This window comes from Podarcis liolepis, assembly GCF_965112155.1.
Source record: "Podarcis liolepis genome assembly, chromosome: 5".
Classification (NCBI taxonomy): Eukaryota; Metazoa; Chordata; class Lepidosauria; order Squamata; family Lacertidae; genus Podarcis; species Podarcis liolepis.
In genome coordinates, this window is record NC_139556.1 from 100025056 (window position 1) to 100040477 (window position 15422).

Sequence of the window (15422 nt, forward strand, 5' to 3'; positions counted from 1 at the left end):
GCAGGAACCGCCTCTCGGAGGAGGAGAAAGAGGCAGCTGCCAGCCACGAGGAATTCACCTTTTTTTTTGCTTGCAGATCCTTAATTGGCTGAGGATTTTATATATGTTAAGTGATGAATTGGAAAAAAAAATATAGTACGGCCCCCCACAAGCTCTAAGGGACAGTGGACCGACCCCCTGCTAAAAAAGTTTGCTGACCCCTGATCTATTGTCTCCACTTTCAGTTCATAGTCTTTTTCAGAGTTTACGTTTGGGGAGAGACAGTTTGGTCTGACACAGGGAGGGTGGAGAGATGGCGATACAGTGGTACCTCTGGATGCAAACAGGATCCGTTCCAGAGCCCCGTTCGCATCCAGAAGCGAATGCAACCCCCGTCTGCGCATGCGCGGATCATGATTCGTCGCTTCTGCGCATGCACAATTTCATTTTGATCGTCTGCGCATGCGCGAGTGGTGAAACCCAGAAGAAACACGCTCCGTTACTTCCGGGTCGCGGCAGCGGGCAACCCGAAAATACTTATCCCGAAGCTACTTCAACTGTAGCTCAACTGAGGTATGACTGTACTGTCTCTATTCTTCGTGTAAGGGGATGGGTTCTGTCAGCATCACATTGGTATGTCCTGTGTTTGTGTATTTATTTAATTTTATTGATATTGAGAGCGGTCAAGGGGTTCCCATGCTTGGTTGGTTGTGTTTAGTTGATTGTGGTGTGGTTTATTTTTGTGAGGGAGCTGGGGCTTGGTTGTTGGGTCAGGTGAGCCATATTGATTCCTATGCCGTTGGAGGGAATAGCTCATTGTCCTGTTGTGCTGCTGCGGATGTCACAAAGGGGAACCACACTGGGCTGAAGGCATCCTCCATAGCCTGTCCCCGTCCTCGTTTGTTGGTTGGTTAGCTTTTCTGGTAGGGTTTCCCATACATTTTGGTACCAGTGGCCTATGTTCACTCCTGATAGGCCCTTCCAGGGTCTAGTTATGGTACAGTGGTACCTCTGGTTGCGAACGGGTTCCGTTCCAGAGGCCCGTTCCCAACATGAGCAGAACACAACCCGCAGCGGCGCATCTGTACACGCGCAGGTTGCGATTCGCCACTTCTGCGCATGTGTGTGATGTCATTTGGCGCGTCTGCATGTGCGCGAGCGGCAAAACCCGGAAGTAACCCTTTCCAGTACTTCCGGGTCGCCACGGGACGCAACCTGAAAAAACGTATCATGAAGCAAACGTAACATGAGGTATGACTGTATTTCTAGCTGCTGGTTCTAGTATGATGAGGGAGAAAAGCTTTCTCCGCATCATGTATAAATTTACACACCTCGATTGTGTCCATCCGTCCCCAGTTCACCCTTTTTTCCAACTTAAAAAACCCTAGCTCCTCTTCCCCCTCTTTTTCATTTAGCACCACCCTTTGGGGGCTCCAGAATCTCCATTGCAATACAGAAAATGTAGCACCCAGAAACTGTAAAATCTGGCACAATCGCCTTGTAAACAAACATGGCCTTTAGAACGTCCTTTCATGTCTAGGGAAGCTTTTAATGTTTAATAGGTTATTGTATTTTAATACGCTGTTGGAAGCCGCCCAGAGTGGCTGGGGAAACCCACCCAGATGGGCGGGGTATAAACAATAAATTATTATTATTATTATTATTATTATTATTATTATTATTATTATTATTTACCTCAAATCCACCCTCTCTTGCCGCCGTCCTGTCTGGGTCACAGGAGTATTTTTGCTCAGAGCTCTACAGGGGAAACATGGCTGAGAGATTAAGGTTCTGCAATCCAATCCACATTTACTTCAGAGTAAATCCCACTGAATTTGGAAACTCACCCGAGGACAAAAGTGGCCACTCCTTTTACTCTTTGCCTTTTATTTCCTCAAATTCTGGACCAGGAGAATGGGCGTAGGCAGGATTTGGGGGGGGGGGCAGGACTTAATTGGGGGCAGAACCAATGCGATTGGGCAGTTAGTTAGGTATTTCCATTGTTTTACTTGATGGGGGGGGCAGCTGCCCCCATGCCCCCCCAGGCTATGCCCATGGCCAGGAACATGTTTGGCTGGTTAAATGTGGTTCGTCTGCTAGGAATGAGCTGTTGAGGTTATGGAGCCAGATTGTGTAATCCGCTCTGAGCAGAACCTGGGACCCAGATCTTCTGGAAACAAAACAGGGTAACTGAGTGGCAGATCATATGCATAAGCCGGGAACACATGTTCAAGCCAGCTGAGTTGCAGCACCTCCTGGTCAATCCCTTTCGTGTCTCCTTTGTTGTAAATCTCTGCCGCTCCTTTAGTTTTCAAAGGCCTGAGGTTCCTTCCAGAAGAGCATAAAAGATATTGTAATAGATCTATGGTGCTAAATGTTTAGGCTTAGTAAATCATAGGATTGGGTGGGCTCCAACCACCAGCCTATTAGGATTTAATTACAACTTGTATGTGATAACTGGCATATAAAACAGTCTCAATGTTTATGCAACGGGTTTGAGGTGTTTCATTTGTGTGTAAAGAATGTGTATCAGACCTTGAGAATGTAATCAAGATCCATGTGGACTGAGATGTGTGTGGAGCTACTTCTGAGCAATCAGCAATTGGCATATGAAAAGTTAATTAACATCCAAAGTGTGTACCAGCCCTTAATCCTAGTCAATCAACAAATGTTGATGATGCCTGGAGGGATTAACCATTAGTACTTCAAAGCATCAGAATAACGGGGTATTAGCATGCAAATGTATAAAGGGGGCTTAGTTTTTAGTAAGAACAGAATCAGGAGATGAGACCAGGAGGTGGAGAAGGAATCATGCTTGTATGTGCATTTGGAGAGCCAGATAGGCTAATATATTTTCCCCTTCTCACCTGGACAGTAGAATAAGATGCATTTATAGAAGCCATTTATGCTGTTATGCCGACATTAATTTCAATGCTGCCTTCCCGAACTGGTGTGCTGCACCATGAGTTTTGGACTACTGTCACCATCAACCTTGGATCACTGGATAGCTGTGGCTGATGGGAGTTGTAGTCCAAACAGGGGCGTAGGGGACGGGGCACCCTGGGTGCCACTCAGGGGGGTTACAATATGGCCCCTGCCTCCCCCCAGCTGTAGAGTGGCTGAGGGCATGCGCAGTCCGTACAGGATGCCTCTTGCACGGCAACTGTATGGGCTGCTGCACATGCGCAGTCCGTACGGGATGCCACACATGCACAGTCCATACGGTCACCTTGCAAGTGGCAGTCCATACGGACGCCATGCAAGCGGCAGCCCATATGGATTGCGCATCTGTGGCATTCCGTAGAGTGCACATGTGCATCCTGTATGGACTGTATATGTGCAGCATTCCGTACAGAGTGTGCGCATGCGGGATGCCACACATGCGCAGTCTGTACGGGATACTGCACATGCACACTCTGTATGGGCTTCTCTGCCCCAGGTGCCGGAAAGGGTTTCTCCGCCGCTGAGTCCAAAACATCTGGAATAGCACCATCTTGGTAGCCAGCACGGAGGACTCATTTGCTGGTGAGGAACTTTTCCGTGATGTTTACTCTCAGCTTGGCTTCCTGCAACCTATGACCCTAACCTTTAGATTTCAAAGTTTGAAATGTGAGCATAACAGAGCACACATCAAACATGTTTACTTTTTCTTCATTGATTAACAGGAGGTGTTGATGGGTTCCAAGGTTTCCTTTTCCGGTTTGCCGATGAGAGGAGGATTTTGCCTGCAGCCCTAATGGGTGGATTTTTAAAAAGCAGTGGCTAACTTTGTTAAAGAGTGGTTTGCTAAGACTTACTGGTTAGCATTAGCTTGCACAGAGGGGGTCAGAAGCCTTTTGAATGGCTTCTCGAAAACTGCCTCTCAGTCAAAGCTGCCTGTGCGCTCCGTCAGTTATGACTTGGGGCCAAGCTACACAGGGCAGAGCTCTTTGGATTACAAACCTTTTGTTTGTTTCACTTTCAGCTGGAGTTTGCCCCTCGAGCCAAGACTAACTTAACCCAAGACTAACCTGGACCCAGGCCTGCGAGTTCTAACTTCATCAAAACAGAGCTGAGCATCCGCACATTGAAACGACAACTTAAAAATTAGAAGGCTGTGTGTGGAAGGGCCCTAGTCACAGATATATTTAGTAAGATGGGGGAACCCCCCTCCCCATTTGAGGACAGTGCATTACATGTGGATGGAGTGTTCCTCATAATTGGCCGTTTGTTGGGCAGGGAAATTACAAGCAGAGAATATTCACATACTACTCCAGTTAAATGTTTTCCAGTCATTTTGCCTCCAGTCACTTTCCTTTCTCTCTCTTCCTTGAGCAAGTGTTGTCATTTAGTCGTGTCCGACTCTTCGTGACCCCATGGACCAGAGCACGACAGGCACTCCTGTCTTCCACTGCCTCCCGCAGTTTGCTCAAACTCATGCTGGTAGCTTCCAGAACACTGTCCAACCATCTCGTCCTCTGTCTTCCCCTTCTCCTTGTGCCCTCCATCTTTCCCAACAACAGGGTCTTTTCCAGGGAGTCTTCTCTTCTCATGAGGTGGCCAAAGTCTTAGAGCCTCAGCTTCACGATCTGTCCTTCCAGTGAGCACTCAGGGCTGATTTCCTTCAGAATGGAGAGGTTTGATCTTCTTGCAGTCCACGGGACTCTCAAGAGTCTCCTCCAGCACCAGAATTCAAAAGCATCCATTCTTCGGCGATCAGCCTTCTTGATGGTCCAGCTCTCACTTCCCTACATCACTACTGGGAAAACCAGAGCTTTAACTATATGGACCTTTGTTGGCAAGGCGATGTCTCCCACTTTTTGCCAGATAAAAGAGAGGGAGACCATCGCAAAAGGCAAAGCGTTTCTTGTTGCCTGCTAAGGTTTATAGCAGCTTGAGTGCATCTCGTAACCTCCAGAAGTTTTGGGCTAAAATTCTCACCAGCCCTATACTGGCATCTGTACAGCATCAGGTGGGCAAAGTTTGGTGTAAGGAAGCAGGCAGGATATCCAGGTTGCATCCTTGCTTCCCTAAACCCCGCAGCTCTGCCCTCCTCCGATCTCCCATGCCAGCCTGCACAATTCACGTCTTCCAAGTCCCAAGAACACTGAGGAGGTGGAATCTGACCACAGATCACGCAAAGCAGCCAAGGTACATGCTGCAGGTAACTCCCCTCCGCTAACCCGCAGTCTTCCGGTCATTTCCGACTAGTGGAAGGACCTGCAAGAGCAGGGTTTGAATCCCCACTCAGCCATGAAGCTCACCATCTATCTCTCAGCCTAAACTACCTTGCAGGCTTGTTGTGAGGATGAAATGGGGACAACCATGTACCCCACCTTGGGATACTTGGGAGTTAAAGGCGGTATGTAGATGTAATAAGTAGCAGGACGATTTATTTTTTCTTTGCAAAGTCATGCATAGAGATTAGCTGGCTGCCAAACAAAGGAAATTGATTTGTGTGTGTGTACGTGCTCCATTTGTGTGTGAATAAGGGTGAATCATGCTTTAAAATAGGCTGTTACTGAGAGTGCTGCTTCAGTTGCTTATGCAGAATCACAGGCCACACAGTAACCAGCTCAGGACTTGCAGCTGACAACAATATTGTACCAATCTGTGTGTGTGGTTTATTGATTTAGCTGATGTTTGCTGGGGCAATAGGGCAAGGTCTGCCTTCCCCTTTCACTTGGAGCTACAGCAGAGTGGCAACTCTGCACGTCTAGTAAAAGGCCCGAGGCTCTGCACCCTCCCAGCGTACACACCCCCAAGCAGCTGAAATGCAGATAAAAGTATAGGATTACTAGTTTCCTGTTCAGTGAAGGAAGATTGCCGAAGGAAGAAAGTGACGCGTTTGCAGCCGGGAAATCACACTTTACACACCGGTTTCTAGGACTGAGTAAATGCAAAGTATGAACATTATCCAAGCCTTGGTAATGCTCGTGCTAGATTAATGCCAACGAGCCGCATGTGGAGCTGGCTTTGGAAAGTGGTCAGAAATTGCCATTGCCTGAAATCCTGAGTGCCGCTGCCATTCAATGAGGAAATACTGAGCTAGGTGAACAAATGGCCAGAGTCAGTTAATGGCAGCAGGTTTTCACCCCCAGGGTCAAAATAATAATATGAAAATGGGCTGTGAGGTGCAGGTTGAGGTTAAAGGTCGATGGTTGGTGCCAAGATTTGAGTGCTGTGTAACTGACGTAGCAAAGACAAGGCAGGAAACTGAATCAGTGCCCTCTGCTGGTGACATAGCCAAATGAAGAGTGAACTCTTTCAATTCCAAAGATGTGCGGCAACCTTTGGCAGATTTCAGTTTGGCTCACTGTAAAGATGGACTTGCCAACGAAGGTCTGTATAGTTAAAGCTATGGTTTTCCCAGTAGTGATGTATGGAAGTGAGAGCTGGACCATCAAGGCGGCTGATCGCCAAAGAATTGATGCCTTTGAATTCTGGTGCTGGAGGAGACTCTGGAGAGTCCCATGGACTGCAAGAAGATCAAACCTCTCCATTCTGAAGGAAATCAGCCCTGCGTGCTCACTGGAAGGACAGATCCTGAAGCTGAGGCTCCAAGACTTTGGCCAGCTCATGAGAAGAGAAGACTCCCTGGGAAAGACCCTGATGTTGGGAAAGATGGAGGGCACAAGGAGAAGGGGACGACGGAGGACGAGATGGTGGGACAGTGTTCTCAAAGCTACAAATGTGAGTTTGACCAAACTGCGGGAGGCAGTGAAAGACAGGAGTGCCTGGCGTGCTCTGGTCCAGGGGGTCATGAAGAGGTGGACACGACTAAACAACAAAGATGGACTGTGCACTGTACCTGGGCTGAACACACCACAACCATTTTCTCTTCTGCAGCTGCAGTCCCCACTGCAAGGCCCTTTCTGACTCAGTTTTGAAATACAGGCAGCTGCGCTCGGTAGCCCAGAATTTGGGCTACTATGATAAGAGGTTCACATTTCTTTAGCTCTGATATTACTCTCACCTAGCAAGATTATTTCATTGGAAGGGTTAACTGTACACTTCCGTGAAATTCAGTACGCACAAAAGATGACAAGATCAAGTTAAACTTCACATTATTAGAATCATAGAACTGCAGAGCTGGAAGGGACCCCCCCCCCAGGGCCATCTAGTCCAACCCCCTGCAATGCTGCCAAAAACTTCATGCAGACTAGAGTGGGACATTCTGCCTGCCATGTTCAGTGGAATCCTATGTACATCCAGAACCATCAACTGTCATTAAAACCCCTATTCCAACTGCTCCTTCACTTCCTTTCTGGGCACACAGCTAAGCCATCAAGCCTGTAACAAGGAGATGGAGAGCATAAGAAGGGCAGCCCTGCTGGGTCAGGCCAATAGCCCATCCGTTCCAGCATCCTGTTCTCAGTTGCCAACCAAATGCCTGTGAGAAACCCAAAACAGGACCCAGGCACAAAAGCACTCTCTCACTGTGCTTTTCAGAAACATTACTGCCTTCAGACTATGGAGACAGAGCATAGTCCTAATCACAAGGAGCCAATGATTTCATTACATTTCACCATCACCTGTGATTCTCGACTAGGGTTTACCAGGTTGCAACCTAGAGATGATGTCTACGGTACTTAATTTTTTTGCAGAAAGCCTGAGCCACATATTCGCCCAATATGACCCACCCCTCCCATATGCAGTTAAGGCATCATAACCAGAGTCCCACTTGCTTCAGTAGGTTCAGAGGATAGGTGAAGAGTCTAGCAGCTGAGGCAGGTGGGATAAGTAGCACCTACAGAGAGAATCTTCCCAGCTGGGACCCAGCAATTCTGTTCTTGGCACAGTGCAAGGCCAAGGAGACTTGGGTGGCAAGGGACCCAATCGGATTAAGAGAGATGGACTACTAAGGGGCAAATATCATGAGGACAAGGAAACACATTTATGATTGCAGTTTTATATAAACTGACAGTTACATGTGAGGGAAGGCTGGTGAAGAAATCCACGTTTCAGTCTCCACTTGAGCTAAGCAACTGAACGGTAAGGTCACAGCATTTTAGAAAACCTCACTACTATAAAAGAGGAGCAGGGATATTAGGAATGAGTTGCTGCCAGGAACATGGACCACAGCTTTGTTTTTAAAATGATCTGTTGCTTCAATGCCTTAAAAACAACAAAGAATCTTGATTGTTAAACAGTGTTTTCCTGCAACTGAGCCTCAAGGACAGGAAACAAAAAGGCAAGGCAAGACCAAATATACAAAAGTGGAATACAGTCTTAATTTTATTATAACTCTAAATTTAGACTCTAGATGGATACAGCATCTGTAAAAAAAAGAGAGAGAGTTACACAGTTGGAAGGGAAAAGAACAGAAATCATGTCCTATGAAGATCTCGCTAGGGAACAAAACCCACATCCCAAAATATTTTCTGTATATTATTTAAATCACACAAGAAGGATCCTCAAGAAATCCCCCCCCAATACACTGGGGATATCAAAGTTAAGTCATACTCAGAGCAGACTCACTGAACCAACTGAACTTGTACTCAAATCCACAGATTTCAAGGAGTCTACTGAAAGCATGGCCAACAATTGATTTCACTCAATGTTCCCAGTAATTTTGACAAGATATTTACAAGCTCTACATTTATGTGGACACACTGGAAAGTTTCCCTGATTTGCAATTTTTTTCAAGCCCTAGGTGATAACCCTCCTATTTGCCCAAGAACAGAGAGTAGTGTTGGACCAAACAAATCTGCTTACATTCCTAAGAGGCAACAAAACTTTGTCATACAAGGGAGCCTCTTACCACAGGGTCAATTTCTTAACAAGCCAATCTTACATGTAAGCAAATATAAACACTGTAGAAAATATGCTCCGGATCAGTGCTCATATGATTCTGTAGTCACTGTATCCTTCTCATATTAATTCTTACAAGTCTGGCTGATGAAGCATTGAACGAAACAGATTGGTTATCCGGAAACTCTGTTCCAGCAATATTTGGTGACAGATTATGTATATATCGAACTTTTGAATTATTCTACCACGACTGAAGAAGATTTAGAGACTTTGGTTGTACGGTCATTTCTGATCATTTGCATTAGTCTATAAATAGTGTTTAGTGCCATTGTTATTGGCCATCATGTTGTGTTATATTGTTCAGCTTGTCTATATTGCAACACAGGGGCCTGTTTACGGATAACATATATGTGTCTGTCAGGCTACTGACACACAAAAATTTGCTCATGGTTAATTTTAGTTCAGAATTTTTCTTTTTAAAAAATCCTCAAGGTAGCTTATAGAAAAGATTTTCTCCGCCTCTGGCCTGTCAAGGGCACTCGCAATGCTCATCCTTACCACTCGGATCCTGTGTCCAATGGCTTTGGCAGGTAGGTTGGAGCGGAACTTTGCCCGCACCATGCCGCTGCTTCCATGGGCACGGGTCACCTTTCCCCAGATCACTCTGGTCCTGTTGGGTTTGCCGCCGGGAGTCACGGTGTTGCTGACAAAGGGAAACAGATTAAACATTAAGTCCCACTACTGATCAAATGCAGGAGTGCACTCCAAAATGTTCATGTATGTGTACACACACACACACACACACACGCGCGCTTGGAACATCTGAACAGTCCCCACTGAAAAGCAGTGAGAATATTATCTCACTGAAAGTTTTCACTTCTTTCAGTGATGACTAATTCACACGTGAAGTCATCCCCTGATGCTATGCTCAATAAAGCGATGAACATATGAGTGAGCAGGCGGATCTCCTGAAATTATGAACTGTTCCATTAAGCTTCTCTTATCACGCGTGGTGCTGTGGTCTAAACCACTGAACTTCTTGGGCTTCTGCACGACGCAGTGAGTGCCTGTTGCTGTCCCAGCTTCTGCCAACCAAGCACCTTGCTGGATCATTCTGTTTCCTACAATGACCAGTAAGCAGGACGTGAGGGAAATAGCCCTCTCCTGCTATTGTTCCCCAGTGAGGGATAGTCGGAAGCATGATAGCCTTATCCTCTTCGATTAAAGTGCCTAATCCCCTTTTAGAGCAGTGTTTCCCAACCTTTTTTGGGCAAAGGCACACTTGTTTCATGAAAAAAATCTCGAGGCACACCACCATTACAGCCCCGTGACGTCAGCGCGCAGCGTCACGCCGGGAGGGACATGAATTGCTAGCAAATTACATAATCACCTCCTTGAGGGCTGGCTCATCTTCTCCGAAGGCAGAACCCCATTAATTAACAGCACAGACTCACACCATAGCCAAGACGAGGGGGGAAAACCTCAGTCATGCACAGTCATGCACATGTGGGGGCTAAATGAAGACGAAGACCGGGCAGAGAGCAGGGTTCAAATCACCCCACCTGGCCAGGACAATCCCTGGGTGCTCCCTTGGGCCACTCGCCTGACCCACCTCGCAGGGCTGTTGTTGCGAGGATAACACGGGGAGAACCACGCGCGCCCCCAGGAGCTCCTTGGAGGAGAAAGCGGGCGATGAATGCAATGCACGAAATATATGAGAGGCGACCAGGTTTTGCAGGTGAGGGGCCCCCGCCAGCCTCCGCTTCCAACACCCGGCGCAACGACGCCGAAGTTTCCCCCGGGCTCGGCTCGGGGAGCAGCGCTGCTCCCCCCCGGCTCCTCTTCGCCCTCCCGGCTCTCTCTGCCGCCCACTGGGGACCCCCCTCACCTGCCAAGTCCGGAGCGCCGGTGGAAGTTGCATGCATGCATGCAGGGCGCTGCGTTGCCATTGCATTGCACTGCACTCCATGCAACGCCTGCACGCATGCATTGCCTTGCACACCCGCCAAGGGGTCTCCCTGCGGTCCGATGTGTCCCCTCCGGCGCGGATGCAGCATTGCAAAAATTAACACACACCCCCGACGCAGCCCTACCTGGGGGGCAGCCTCCGCCTCCCCGCCTCCACGGGGATCCCCGGGCTCCATCCTGCCGCCCGATCTCCGCGGGGGCGCAGGCAGGCTGCGCGGGGTCTGCGCGGAAGAGCCCCTGCCCGCCCGGCCGCCGCCGCTGCGCTCATTCCATGGCCGGGAGAAGAGCGCTTCAAACAAAACGCCCGGCCCGCCAGGCCACGCTGGGAAACGTAGTTTGCGCACCCTGCACGGGCGCGGAGCCCAAGGGCGAGGGGACTACGGATCCCGGCAGCCCCCGCACCGGGGACGGAGGGGGAGAGGCCGGGTGCAGGGATGGAGGGACGGGTGGGCGAGCGAGTGAGTGGCAGCTGCCAAGCCTTGGCCGAGAGCCAGGAAGGGCCTCCCCGGAGGAGGAGGGAGGCGCAGAGCGGGAGGGAACCCCAGGGGTCATCTAGTGACGGCGCCCCAATCGAAAATTTGACTTTAAAAAAAAAATCTTTCGAATTTTTTAATTTTCCCCGCGGCACACCAGGCAATATCACACACTAGTGTGCCGCGGAACAGTGGTTGGGAAACACTGTTTTAGAGTCATCCAATATGGTGGCCACCACTACAGCCTGAGGTAGCGAATGCCATTACTGAACTCTACATTAGGTGTGAGGAAGTACTTTCTTTTGCCTCAATTCTCATCAGTTTCAATGGATGTCGCTGGGTTCTAGTTCCAAGTCTGAGGTGCTGCTCATTCCTGTTTGTTCATGTCACACTAAACTATGGTTTTAGTACTGCTGCATGAGTACAGTCAGTTATTTGCCTATGGCTGAGCCGAAATCTGAGCAGGTCCAAGTCTTGGCTCTCCTGGTTCAATTATTCACACAGCAGTATCTGAGGCCACAATGCCCCAAATTTGTGTAGCGTGGCATAAAATGAAAACAATTTCAAAATGGTTTCAGTTCTTCAACACGCTCATGAGAATATACAAAACATCCAAGTGTAAAGCACTAGTCCCCATTATCAACGGCCACTCACTTTTTTGCTTTGTACACATAGGCACATTTCTTGCCCAAATAGAATTCTGTCTCATTACGGGAATAAACTCCCTCAATTTTCAGAAGAGCTGTGTGTTCTCTCTGGTTTCGAAGACCTCGCTTGTAGCCAGCAAAAGTGGCCTTGGACCACAACCTAGGGGAGAAAGTGCACACAAAGTTAAACCTTAAGGCTTTCCAGTGTACCACAAAACAAGACTGCATAGCATATCTACTTCAGTATTACAGAAAGTCTGCTACAGACATCAAACATGCAAGAAAACTATAGGTGCTTCTATGGGACCAGAATATTTAAGGCAATCCTTTTGATATTTTTAAGTAGAAGCGCTAATCTGTGTGACACAGTGAAAACTAGCATAATAAAGATAACACACACATGAGAAGTTGTAAAGGCAGCAGAGGAACTGCAAGAATTGCCAAAGAACAGTTTCCTACCTGCCAGTCATGGTGTTGTCTTGAAGTCTGTTCCCAGCAGGCCTAAGAAAGGAAAGGAACAGAAGGAGCTGTCAGCTGGGATATGCTAAACACCAGCCCAATCACAAACAGGTGTGGGGTAGGCAATTCTAGACTTCCTTAAGCAAGAACAGAGAAGAACATCCAAGATAACCCAGATCTTCAACCATCAAGGTGAACTTTGCAGCTGATTTCACTCCATCCTGCAAATGTCTGTGTTCTGGGGGTCTAAATTTAGATTTAGATTTAGATAAATTTATTGTCATTGTCCATATATACACAGTATACACAACAACGAAAATCAAACACCCACCCAAAGACCGGGTTCACATATACATTTGCACGTATCTCCGACACTCTCATCCTATTTAGACATAATCTATAAAACATAACATAATCCAGAATATAGCATGACCTATTAAAGGCATAACATAACCTAAAACCTATCTCATTCCTTCTACTCCCTGCTTACTAAACCTTGCAACTGGCCCTGAGATCATTATTTAGTGCAATCAGAGCTCTTGGATAGAAACTATTCAGAAGGCGTGTGGTTCGTGTTTTCATTGTCCTATATCTTCTGCCCGAAGGCAATAGTTCAAAGAAGTTGTGAGCAGGGTGGGTGGGATCTCTCAGAATATTATGTGACTTCTTCAAGATGCGAGACGTGAAGATCTCATCCAGGGTTGGTAAATGCTTTGAGTTCACTGTTCCCTCCCTACTAAACACCATCATAAAAGATCTGTAAGACACCTTGCACACATGTTCTAAGAATAATTAAGGCTATTAAAAACCTATCAGCAAACAAGCATTACAATTTCCACTACACCAACCCTGAGAGATCAGTGCAATGTGCACTTGGTCCAGCATCTGGTTTCCAACAGTGGCTCGCCAGATGCTGCCATGAAAAAGTATTAGCTCCCTAGCACAGTACGCACAGCTTCTTAAGGCAAAGTTATTTAGTGATCATCGCTGTTAATAGCTCACTAACTGCTTTTTCAGTATGCTAGATGGCTCTCCCTTCCTACTCTACAATTTAAAGACACCTAAACTAACAGCCACTGTGGCCATGTGGCAAAGAATTCCAGAAATTAACACCACACTGTGCCAAATCCGCAGAGGAGAGGTCTTTGCAAGACATGTGAAATGGGCGTCAAGGTTGGCAGGAATACATTGTGTGAACCGGTAATTATCATTTGTTCCGAAAAGCTACAGCATTGTCTACTCTTGAGCAGGCAGCAGCAGCAGTTCTCGAAGGTCCCAGACGCAGGTCTCTTTCCTAGCCCTCCCACTCAATATCCATTTCGCTGGTGATGCTATGGATCAAATCCAAAGGGCCTCCTCTTTCCTACCTCCAAAGCATGTGCTCCATCACTGGGCTACGCTGTCGGCCTGCAAAACATCTTTTCAGCTTCAAATACCACCCTCGCCCTGAACAACGCTTAAAAGAGCTGGAGGATCTTGGCACCTGCAAGATTTAAGCTTAACCCACCTTGAGGAGCCCAAAACAAAAGGAAGTCTTTTCTTAAAAGACACATCAACAGAAAACTCAGCTCAACGGAATTGCATAAAACAACAACAGAGGATGCATCAATTCTGGGCTGCATCAATAGGAGTATTGCATCTAGATCAAGGGAAGTAATAGTGCCACTGTATTCTGCTCTGGTCAGACCTCACCTGGAGTACTGTGTCCAGTTCTGGGCACCACAATTCAAGAAGGACACTGACAAACTGGAACGTGTCCAGAGGGGGGCAACCAAAATGGTCAAAGGCCTGGAAAAGATGCCTTATGAGGAACGGCTAAGGGAGCTGGGCATGTTTAGCCTGGAGAAGAGGAGGTGAAGGGGTGATATGATAGCCATGTTCAAATATAGAAAAGGATGTCACATAGAGGAGGGAGAAAGGTTGTTTTCTGCTGCTCCAGAGAAGCGGACACGGAGCAATGGATCCAAACTACAAGAAAGAAGATTCCACCTAAACATTAGGAAGAACTTCCTGACAGTAAGAGCTGTTTGACAGTGGAATTTGCTGCCAAGGAGTGTGGTGGAGTCTCCTCCTTTGGAGGTCTTTAAGCAGAGGCTTGACATCCATATGTCAGGAGTGCTCTGATGGTGTTTCCTGCTTGGCAGGGGTTGGACTCGATGGCCCTTGTGGTCTCTTCCAACTAGGATTCTAGGATAGCGATTGATGAACCTATCAGACCCCGCAGCGAAATGGAGTCTCCATGATCAGGGACAGTGTACCCCCATAAAATGCTGCTAAGGGGAATCTGTGAGGGTCTCCCTGCCCTGTGCCCCCCCCGGGGTACGTGGCTGGGCACCAAGCCCGCTGCACCAGGTGGCGGTTTGATCCTACACTGCAGGGCTCTTTTTAATGTCAACCTTAAAGGCACCGCTTCACCTCCATAATAAATAATAATAATAATAATAATAATAATATTTTATTTATACCCCGCTCTCCCCAGCCAAGACCGGGCTCAGGGCGGCTAGCAGCCAATAATAAAAACAAGTTGATTAAAATAAAATTAAAATACAACATTAAAACATTAGGATGCAGCCTCTTCACAGGAGGAGAAAGGAAAAAGAAAGGGGGAGGGAATCAAACCGATTCTAACCAAAGGCCAGCCCACCATTCCTCTCCGGAGCCGCGCACCGGGGGCTGCCTGGCCTCCGACTAAAAAGCTCCCTCCGAAGCAATGCAAGGGGCAGCGCCGGGGCCTTCTAAGAGTCCCTGTGGCGGCCTCGGCCAAGGCCCGAACTCAGGGCCCCGGCGCCATCCACCCCGTATCCGAGCCATCCCGCCGCCGTACCCCGCTACGCCCACCCAGGCCGGCCCTCCGGCCCTCGCGGCGCCTGCCCGCCCGCCTCTGGAGCCGCTTCTTTGCCGCCCTCCGCCGCCTCGCCCGCCCCCAGAGACCCTTCCCCGCTCTCACCTCAGCAGCTCCCAGCCAAGATGGCGGTGAGAAAGAGCGAGCGGAGCCGCGGGGCGAGCTGGGATAGGGGAGCGCGAGGACCCCTCTGCCGGCGTCTGTTGAGGCGTCTGCGCCGCTTGCCTGTCCTAAATCGCTCCAGGTCGGGCTTTTGGGCCAGTCTCTTGGGACAAAAAACTGATTGGTTCTCTTTGTTTGTGGGCTAGGCTTTTTTTCTGC

The 15422-nt window shown here is 48.2% G+C and overlaps 1 protein-coding gene across 1 annotated transcript; it reads right to left on the minus strand.

The window, feature by feature from the left end:
• Nucleotides 1–8170: 8170 nt before the first annotated feature.
• Nucleotides 8171–15312, minus strand: RPL35A (ribosomal protein L35a). The gene is made up of 5 exons (XM_083504648.1): nt 15207–15312; nt 12260–12301; nt 11808–11960; nt 9271–9415; nt 8171–8237 (listed from the first exon to the last, which is right to left on the minus strand). The coding sequence occupies exons 2-5, from the start codon at nt 12268–12270 to the stop codon at nt 8214–8216; spliced, it is 333 nt and encodes a 110-aa protein (XP_083360774.1). The 5' UTR covers nt 12271–12301; nt 15207–15312; the 3' UTR covers nt 8171–8213.
• Between the last annotated feature and the right edge of the window lie 110 nt (nt 15313–15422).